The sequence below is a fragment of the Montipora foliosa genome, chromosome 2 (genome assembly GCF_036669935.1).
Source record: "Montipora foliosa isolate CH-2021 chromosome 2, ASM3666993v2, whole genome shotgun sequence".
NCBI classification, from domain to species: Eukaryota; Metazoa; Cnidaria; class Anthozoa; order Scleractinia; family Acroporidae; genus Montipora; species Montipora foliosa.
The window spans coordinates 3,732,203-3,742,202 of NC_090870.1; the positions used below are offsets into that span (position 1 = coordinate 3,732,203).

Consider the following 10,000-nt stretch of genomic DNA (forward strand, 5'->3'; position numbering starts at 1 on the left):
GGTGGTATGTTACTTACGGTACTTTATCGGAGAGCCAGGGGAGTAGTATGACAGGGGCAGCTCCATGAACTCTCTGAGAAAATTAAGACTTAGGTCACTGGGCTTGACTTCGTCCATGAATATCTCGTACCTTGAAATCAAACAAAATTAACAACGTTAAACACAAAAAACAGAAACGATAATTGAATTCGGTTAACGAGAAAGTTAAGTACTAGCGGCTGCAAGTGCTGGCGTGGCTTGCAAAAGGAATTTCTTGTTCGTGCTTAGCCCAACTTAGAGAACGAAGCGTTTACAAGATGCCAGGACAATTCAGAATTGTCCGCAAATATCAATCATAAATTTGTTAAAGTGCACTTAAAATGACGGCAGCCTGCAGTATGTTACCATATGCTGACAAACGTTTTTGTTGTTGGCGTTCAAGTGATTAGATCCTATCTTTCCTTCAATAAATTGCTCAAAATTACTGATTGTAGGAACTATTCACCTCACAATATTGACATCAAGTAACGCCAAAAAGCTGTCTTTCGTTTGAACTGAGGAGCCTCCCCATGCCTCTTTCACACCAGCATAAAAGCCAAATACGGAACCAGATACACCAGCTTCTTCCTGAAGAAATTTGCTGTATTCTTCTCGTCCTTGAAAGGTGTACAATGAGGCCGATGTGTCGTAAATTCCATGTACATTCATTGTGTCAGGGACATCAAAACCGTCATACCTACAAACGCATAACTTGTTTTAGTATGCATCTTTAGTAATTATACCTTTATCAGACGCAAACAGATAACAAGAACGAAATTTAATGATAAACAGTCGGAATCGTGAACGGCATTCTCAAATGTATTCACGTTAAAAATGATTTCAGTGATAGCCCGGCTTCATTAAAGTACAGCGCGCAAACCTACTGCACCTTCTGAAAGTAATACGATCATTACCTTTGTTACTACTGCGACAGTAGCTTGCATCAAGGGCTCCTTGAGACCATTAACAGGATCCTACAATCCTTTAATATCCATTATTACTGAACTCTAACAACGTAACTGAAGCTACGCGGGAATTTTGAGCAACTGACAGGGCATGTGAGGCACCTAAATTAAATTAACTCGTTCCAAGTTATCTCACGTTGCTTTATTCTTGCAGTTTCTTTGCACAATGCTCATCTTTCTTGATTCAGGACTGTACTTTCCTCGTCCGTCAAACCCTACACCCAGGAATGCTGCTCCATCAATCTGGTCCTATTAAGGTAAACAAATTATTTGAGCAAGTTCCTGTCAAGCCTGTTGTTGTGGCTTTTGCTAAAACGTCCTTAGATTATGATATCGTTTGAGCCATTTTCAGTCGAGAATTGCTTCATAGGTTTGCTGTGCAAGTTGCTAAAAACCTTTAGAGTTTGTGGACGAGTTTTGACGTGTTATTCCTCAAACTCATTAACAACTCATGAAGTTTAAACAAAGGTAGTAGTAACCAAGACGGTGTTAGATACCTGATGCTAAAACCTTTTCGCAATGATCCCCTTAGCTTAAGTTTCGATTGAGAAGATAGTATCATGTCTACAAAAGGCCACTGGTAGCCCATACTCTGGCCTTTATTTTGGCCAAATTTCAATTCAAAGTTCCCTAAATGATAGCCCATCAATTCAGGGCCACGCAGAGGTGTTATGGTAGTATACTATATCTGGATGCCAGATCTGAAATTAACCCAAGAGGTAGGCGGTGCACCGTAGCTAGCCGTGTCAGTGGATACCATACAACTGAATAAAACAGATAAAATAATGTCCTTCGAATAGCTTCAATAGATCTTGTATAGTCCTATTCTCTGTATGATGTATCTGTGTGCTGTTATTTGCCTTGAAGGATTTTGCAATGTTCAAACTACTGCGTAAACGGATTTTATCTCGGCACCTCCCTATTACGTCCTACCAATAGCTTCTTCGTTACATCTCTGACTCCCTTCGAATACCCGCCCTGGACGTCCATTATGATGTTAACTTGGTCGACCTGGTAGCCCGAGCATTGCTTCTTGAGTTCCCAGCGTAAGGGGGCATACTTGTGCGTTTTCTCTTCTTCCTTCTGCTGCCGATTTTCGACCCAGGGACAACTCATCTCCAGCACAGTGTTCTTCGCGTCTTCTCTGTTGGCACGCTCTTCCGTGTGGTAGGTGTACACTGATACATCCCAATATGCCGCTGCCTGATCGTTTTTGTAGAGTGGCTTTGGTTGTGTAAGGGAGTACTAAGTTGGGACCACCTCTATCACTTGCTGGTCTTTTAAAAGCTCGAAGAAAAGGATATTTGACGCGTTAAGCTTCTCAAGGTATTTGGTTTGTGCGACTGCTCACTGTAGCCAGCTATTTAAATTCAAGGATGTTCTCTTGAAGCTTCATTGCAAAGCTTTCTTAGTCCACACCCCGATCTTGTGACCTTCTATCCCGTCCGATGGCAGAGGATGCTGCAGTTCTAGCTTAATCCCCAGTTCTTCTGCATACTTTCCGGCAGCTTTTACTTTTACTTGTGTCCACATAAAGTACGTTATTACGGGAACCGCAAACCGTTGGTTGCGACAACTTTTTGGTGATCTGATAATGGGCTTGTCCACATCACAGAGTCGTTGTAAATACACTATCGACCAACCCCAAGACTAGCTGATCTGTGGAGTGGAGAATTTTCGCTTGACTTGCCGATGGAACTATTCAGAATAAATTCGAAGGAAATAAATGAACACAGTAACCATGGTCATTCAATGAATGAAACCGCTGCTGTGGTGACTTACACATTTACAACATTTGGCAAAACAAAGTTTGTTTTTTCCAGGATGAATCTAGTGGGGTTAATGACTGAACCTGAACCTGAACATTTGCTTTAAAAAACAGTTGTCTTCAGGATGTGACACTGAAAATTTGGAAAGATTGGAAGTGGTTGTTAGTGTTAATAGCCCAACTGTATAAAGATTACATATTAGGTTCAAATATGGATATTGGAATTTAAATTTGGTATCCCACAACAATAGACAGTAGGCATCAAGCAATCGTTCTTATGCTTTTCTAAATAATTTAATTGAATTTTAAGAATAATAGTTAATAATGGCAATAATAATTATAATAATAATACGTAGTTGATCATGATGAGAGTTAATAATTATTATTATTGTTTAAACAAGAGACACATGTTGTTGCATGCACTCTCAAACTTTCGACAGATTTTGTACACAAAATAATGACATTATCAAATATTTCAACAGATTTTATTACCTTGATGGTACAAAGATCGGTTGTCCCTTGATGTAACAAAGATGGTTTGTTAAGAAAAGCTTCACTTAAGTTTGAAAAATAATGTACAACTTGTTTATTTCCCAGCATTAATAAGCATTTGATTTCTCCTTCAAGCACAACATGAACTGCCTGAAAAAATTGAACTGGTCACAACTATTGGTAACATTTTAGAAGCAGCCTCCCAAATAGTATTGAAAATATAATGAGCACAGTCAGGAGAATGTGATTGTCAATACTGGGAGTTATCAAACAACTTATAACTCGAAGACAAAAAAAAAAAAAAAATATATATATATATATATATATATATATATATATATATATATTTTTTTTTTTTTTTTGTACTGATCTGAGATTTTTGGCTCGCTATAGCTGATACCTGTGCACTGTGACAGAAGCTCGTTGAGACTTAAAGAGACTAATGCAAATATTGCTTTAATGCAGAAAGTAATTGCCCCCATCAACGCTTTCCTTTACCCACTTCATTAATTGACTTCCACAAATAGAACACTTGCTGACTGTTACCTGCTGCTTGTGAAGACCATAGTAGCAGAAATCAACCTCACATTCAGAAACTTTATGGATAACATTTGGTAGTACTTTTGTTATACATATTCGGGAGGTTTCAATATATTTAGTAAGACCCTCTTTGCTTGTTTTGGTGACAACTGATTAACCCACATACCACCAAGAACAGCCTTTTGATTTTTTCTTTGATATTTTTTTTTTGAGCACTTTTTGACAATGAATTGAAAGTAGTCTCTCAGAAGTCATTTGTTTCCTTTGCCTGTTCTGGGACTCTAAAAGCTTCAGCTGTTCACTGTTGTCCTCCTTTGCTTCACTAGTGATTGTAGGAAGTCTTGCAACTTTGTTTGGAAGTTCTGTTAATACATCACGGAGCCCAGAAATCTAGCCGGTTAAAAAAGAAGCAAGTTAAGAAAGTCACAACAAAATTTTAACCTTAATCTTAACCTAATCTTACTCCTTTTCCAATGCAGGCAGCATACCGTGTACTGCCTATTTCTTCTATTCTGTTTACATTCATATATACATGTAAATTATCTATCACATACCTACACCTTTCTTTGTCTTTAGTTATGGTATTATCTTTCTATGTCTAATAGCATCACATTGTAAGTTTTCCTGTGGCCTTCTTGAGTTCTTTGAACTGATTCTCCTTCTCAACTTTTTCCCTTGCAACAGTAAGAACTCTGTCTTCTTTCATTTTCTTTGACAATTTTTGATACAGACCAATGACAAAGCGTTTCTTTCTCTATCGGTGCATAGGACTATGAGAGAGCAAGATAAAGGGATTGATTTTATTTTGAGACAGATTACCACTGACGGAATATTATTCCACTAATAATATACATGAAAATAATTCTCGATTCTGATTGGCTAAGAGAAATGCAGTTTTCAGGAAACACGAAGCGGAAAAAAGGTAATTCAGTGCAAAAATTTTTTAAAAAATTTAAAAACATTGAAAAACCTGTTGTTTTGACTGAACGTGTGATGATATATTTGCAGGGTTTGAATAAATTATTTTTGCACGTGATTTACCTGCCTTGCTTCTGCATAATTGTGATAAGCTATCTCGCAATTTTTTCATAAATATTATTCAGGGCCGTAGCCAGTATGAGGCAAACCGAGGCACTTGCTCGGTCATTTTTTCGTGATTCGTTAAAATAAAGCGTAATTCCAGTGTTGTCTTCAAAATGTACTCGTCATAAACTCCTAAAATACCTACGAAGAATATTTAACGATGGACATTGCCTCAGTCATAACTTTTTTCTGGCTACGGCCCTGTTATTAATAAGTAATCACATGAGTTTTCTCGTGCAATTTGGAATAAATAATCACTCGTAAATTTTTTCAAAGATCACAAATTGCACTCGCCCTATGGGCTTGTGCAATTTGTTAGTCTTTGAAAAAATTTACTCGTGCTTATTTATTCCAAATTGCACTCGAAATCATGTGATTACCTGTACAAATTAATCCTTCCGTAAATGAAAATATATAAATCGTATGATTTTAGAATTTTAATTTTTTTCGTTAAAAGCTGAAAAACAAGTAAAATGTTCACTCACCTTGGTTCCCTGCTTTTCTCAACCATGATTATTGCATTGTTTGAAAAGCAATGTAAGCAAGAAACCCACCGATCGAAAGCTAATCCCTCACAAAAATTGAAAATGGCGGCAAAGAAGTGCTGGTTAGTACCCATGCCTCTCATTTTAACGTCCAAAATACTCTGAAGAGGACTTTTACTGAGATTTGGCTGCCCCCATGAGACTTTGCGCTTAAAATTTCGTCATATTGTTTTGAAAATCCGTGAAATTTATGAACGCGAATGGGGTGGGTCTCGCCCCAGCGTGTGTGTTGAGTGACATATCCCACTGAATTGTAACAGCTTCATTTTCCACGACAGTTTTTGTTTGGTTCATGCTCGTACCATTGTTCTTTGGTCGGTATATCCATGGATCCTAGTAATGGCAAATGTTTTGATGTATTTAGTCCCCCCTCCCCCCCCCCCCCCCACTCTACCCCCAACGAATCTCTATCACTGATGTAGACACCACCAGAACACACCAGTGGCTGAAGACCCCGAGACTGAAGGCTGAAGCAGAAGGCTAATAGTCGCTGCTCAGGATTGAAGTCTATATAAATGGCATGGGCCCATCAAAACTCTATAAGTGAAGGCAGCACTGACCCCAAATATGGACTATGTTGTAACTATCAAGAAATCGTTGACCACTTCCCTTAAGGATCTCCCGTTTTTTGCCAAAAATGAATGCATAGTGCGACATAGCAATGTTGGAGATTAGCCATGCATTGCTCCGCTGTTTTCCCATATTGATTTCAGTTGGTCCAATGCAACTTTCTTTACCTAATTGTTTCTTTTCTTTGCTGAATCGTTTGCCGGGATATCTCCATGTGTCAGACTAATAGTTATTCCTAATTGGGATTGGAAATTCTCTGACTACAGATTGCGGTCTTTCTTCGTCTGGTTTTCAAGTACTAATTGTATAAGTTTGTCTTTTTATTGCTGTAAGTATTCAGTCTAGAAGGACAACTGTTGTAATTTTGAAATGTATTTCCAACCGCTGCAAGTCTCTCTCTCCACTTAAGCGTTGTACGCTCACTTCAGCACACACAAAAACAAAATACAACAACACCGATGACAAAACACTAAACTACATGTAGCCCATAATCTTGCTTTTATTCGAGGTGATTTCCGTTTCAATTTCCGGGTCACACGGAAGTGTTATTATTATTATTATTATTATTATTATTATTATTATTATTATTATTATTATTATTATTATTATTATTACCATTTTCTCTAGTGAAAAGCCTGATAAAAAAATAGTAGGTGGCTTGGTCTGGCGTTCGCAGCCATCCAAGCAACAAAATTGGGAACCTCTATGACGTGCTGACCACAAATCTTACGCATACGCGGGAAAAGCGTGACCCGGAAAAAAAAAACGATTCTTAGGCGAATCCTTAACTCTGCGTCTTGCAGGAACAGCGATAATATGTAATAATAATGACAAAAACAACAACAACAACAATAACAATGATCGTCATAGTAATAGTCAGGGGCACCCAACGACTAATTTGTTGTAAAATGTATTATTATACCCCAGTTAATGAAAATAAATGTTATTAAGGCATTTTCAGGTGTTTTTCAGTGTTGCTGGGAAAACATTATCTGTTCCTTTTTCCCAGCAAGACACACAAGAAATTTCCCAGCCAGCTAGATAAAATTGATTGGTTTTCCAGCCAGCTGATCAAATTTATTTCCCAGCCCGGTATTCCGCGCGCTTTCAAATCCCTCGATCCAAAACGACCGAACAAAACCGGGACAAAACAGGTTTTTTCCGCAAGCGCAATCACTCTGACCAGCCGTCGTATGTTTGTGACTACTCTCTGGGAGAGGGAATGGGTTCTTTTTTTTTTTTTTTTTTTTTTTTTTTAGTCGTCCTCAGTCTTCAGAGTTTCTACAGCCAGCTCGGGTTGAAATGCTAGAAAAAGTCAGTAATTCCCAGGCAAAACCTCTATCAATAACAAAATTTCCCAGCCAGCTCATCGAAACACCTGTATTTTTGCCAGCCAGCAAGATTCCTCTGGGGAACAGATAATGTGAGGAACAGATTCGTTGGGTGCCCCTGAATAGTAATGGTAATGTTACTGGTTTCCCCTGTTTGATATATTACTTGAAGATAAGGAAAAGACGAGGAGGGAAGGGGTAAATTCGAGATGGGAGAGAAGGGTACTAACTAAGGCGCCTGTCAACGCGATCTGTGAAGAGTGCAAGTGACGTTTGCGCCAGTTATTAGCTATCATGCTGAACAGCTGCAATTGGATGTTGATGAGACATAATGTTTCGCGGTTTTTCTCCCGATAGCACTCACCCAACATACAGTCGACTGCGCTCTCGAGTTATAACATGGATCAGTTTTACTGTAATTTCGTCCGTAACAACCATTCATCATCACGCTGCCGATGCTTGCTGGGTATACATATGGGACGTCGGGAGATTCTTTGCTCGAAGAAGAATCTTCATCAGTGATCGACGATTGGATGTGATATCCTGGTGGAACATACAGGCTTTCAGTAGCCCATGATTTGTCCGGTTCTATGTCTAACTTGATCTATGTAAAATAAACACAGGAAAGAATAACACAATTTGACACAATCGATACGTATTAAAAGACGAAAAAATCACTTACGGAGACCCTCAATCTTCGGGCGTACGAGCAAATTCCTACACCCGCTGTGGTACAAGGCGCGTGGTGGTGGATGGAATTCCCGCTCGATTTTCGGCCTAAGAAGACTTATTTGCCAAAAACAGCAACACACACACACAAGAAAAAAAACCGGAATTTGTCAAAAAAAGACAAAATTTGGCTAGACCAAAATGTCAAAACGCGGTTGCAGTGTTAAACGGCATTAAGAAACCGGTAATACATAAAACGTTCCGCATGATATAAATGAACAGTTGCTGAAAGTTTCAGCGTTACCTAGTAGGTGATCTTGATTGAATAGAGATAAACTAAGAATAAAGCCAGGATCCGAGCCAGGATTCGAGCCAGGATCCGAGCTAGGATCCGAGCCAGGATTCGAGACCTAACCGAGACCTAACCTAACCTAACCGAGACCTACCCTAACCCTAACTAGACCTAACTAGACTAGAACCAACGCAAATAGACCTAACCTAACCGATTCGAGACCTAACCTAACCGAGAGATTCGAGAATAAATAGCGGAGAAAGCTCATCTTAGCACGAATCCTGGCTGGAATCCTGGCTCGGATCCTAGCTCGAATCCTGGCTCGGATCCTAGCTCGAATCCTGGCTCGAAGTTTAGGTATCCTCGATTGAATACGTTCATCAGTATCAACTAAAATTTTAAGACTTTGAAGCAAACATATCGGTTACCTCTTTCTTCAGAAAATGTTCCGCTTTTTCCTGAGCCTCGTCTATAATCTTGAGCTGTTTGTCCACTAATTTGCCCGCCACTTCGATACCTTTCTCGATAACAGCTTCCTGTATTTTTGGATTCTTCAGCGCCGCCATAGCCAGTGCCGGTAATGCACGCTTTTCACTTTCCTCGCCGGACGTATTCTCTTCGCCTTCTTCTCCTGTTATTATTATATACATAGAGTCATTCTGACTGAGCAATCGAGAGTGAATAAGGTGAGTGTGTTTCAATGGCCTGTGTGGGCTCCCCAGCACAGCCACAAATGTCTATTTTTAGAGTACCCATTCCCGGAAAAATTCTAGGAATCCAATAATGATGACGCAGTCACTGGTGACGTGACCTCTTCTAACGGGGTTAATGTGGTGGCCCTTTGGTTGTTTTCGCGGATAAGGTGTATTTAAAATTACACCCATATGTTACTGTGCTGGGTGAAGACTGCAAATAGTGCAGGAACACCGCCACCTAATTCACTCTTGCCAAAATAAAAGAGTGAGAGCAATTAAGTGATATCTGTAACTAACTTTTGTAAATGCATTTCCGACACTAGATTACCTATAGCCTCATTTTTGCCGCTGTCCTTTTCTTTCACTTTTTCGAAGTCTTTGTTATGTAGTTTCCCGGATGAAGGATCACTTTGATTCACTTCAGCTGCAGTTGTCAGTGGCTGATTTTCAGTCAAGGGGCTGTCGCCAGAAGAATCACTTGCATAGTTAACGCTCTGTTTGACATGTCCAGCTCGGCTAGAAACTTAATAACAAGCCATGATATAGATTCCTTCATAGAAATTGATATACAGGGTGTTTCAAGAGTTCGTGCGCTCTTTTTCTCACTTATTTTCGCATTTTGGAAGCCATATTTTTAGAGCAATTACTTAATTTTAAGAGGAAATTCAGGCCACTGAGCTGAAAGTGGGAACGTTGGTTATTAACTTGCAAGGTTTCCCAGACCCGCCAGTTTGGAGAGCAATATTTGTTTCTCTGTTCAAAATGGGGCACGAACGTTTGAAACACCCTGTAGATTGCTTCATATGAATTGTTGTTGGAATACAGTTTTAAATTTATTTTCACTTTATTTGTACTAAAAACGGGCAAAATAAAAAGGTCCTTAACTGACTCTCAGTCTGAGATATGTTCTTATTATGTTCTCAAAATTTTGGTTTATCTCAACGCTGTTAATTGTTTAAAAAGATTCTAATATAAAATAAAATAGTGCACACATAATAAAATCGTCTCGCTTGTCTCTATATCACTGTCTGC

At 39.1% G+C, this 10,000-nt stretch overlaps 1 protein-coding gene and 1 long non-coding RNA gene across 4 annotated transcripts in view; both read right to left on the minus strand.

The window, feature by feature from the left end:
* Window positions 1-10,000, minus strand: part of LOC137992119 (uncharacterized) — a 33,215-nt gene that overhangs the window by 16,684 nt on the left and 6,531 nt on the right. For all 3 annotated transcript variants that reach the window (XM_068837243.1, XM_068837244.1, XM_068837245.1), the window contains exons 3-8: window positions 9,297-9,491; window positions 8,702-8,904; window positions 7,677-7,916; window positions 1,120-1,232; window positions 485-715; window positions 18-130 (exon numbers count right to left, since the gene is read on the minus strand). In XM_068837243.1, the coding sequence (XP_068693344.1) occupies window positions 18-130; window positions 485-715; window positions 1,120-1,232; window positions 7,677-7,916; window positions 8,702-8,904; window positions 9,297-9,491 (1,095 nt within the window). The remainder of the gene's footprint in view (window positions 1-17; window positions 131-484; window positions 716-1,119; window positions 1,233-7,676; window positions 7,917-8,701; window positions 8,905-9,296; window positions 9,492-10,000) is intronic.
* LOC137992120 (uncharacterized) lies at window positions 3,712-5,534 on the minus strand. The gene is made up of 2 exons (XR_011121641.1): window positions 5,352-5,534; window positions 3,712-4,173 (listed from the first exon to the last, which is right to left on the minus strand). It is a non-coding gene; the product is annotated as an uncharacterized lncRNA (long non-coding RNA).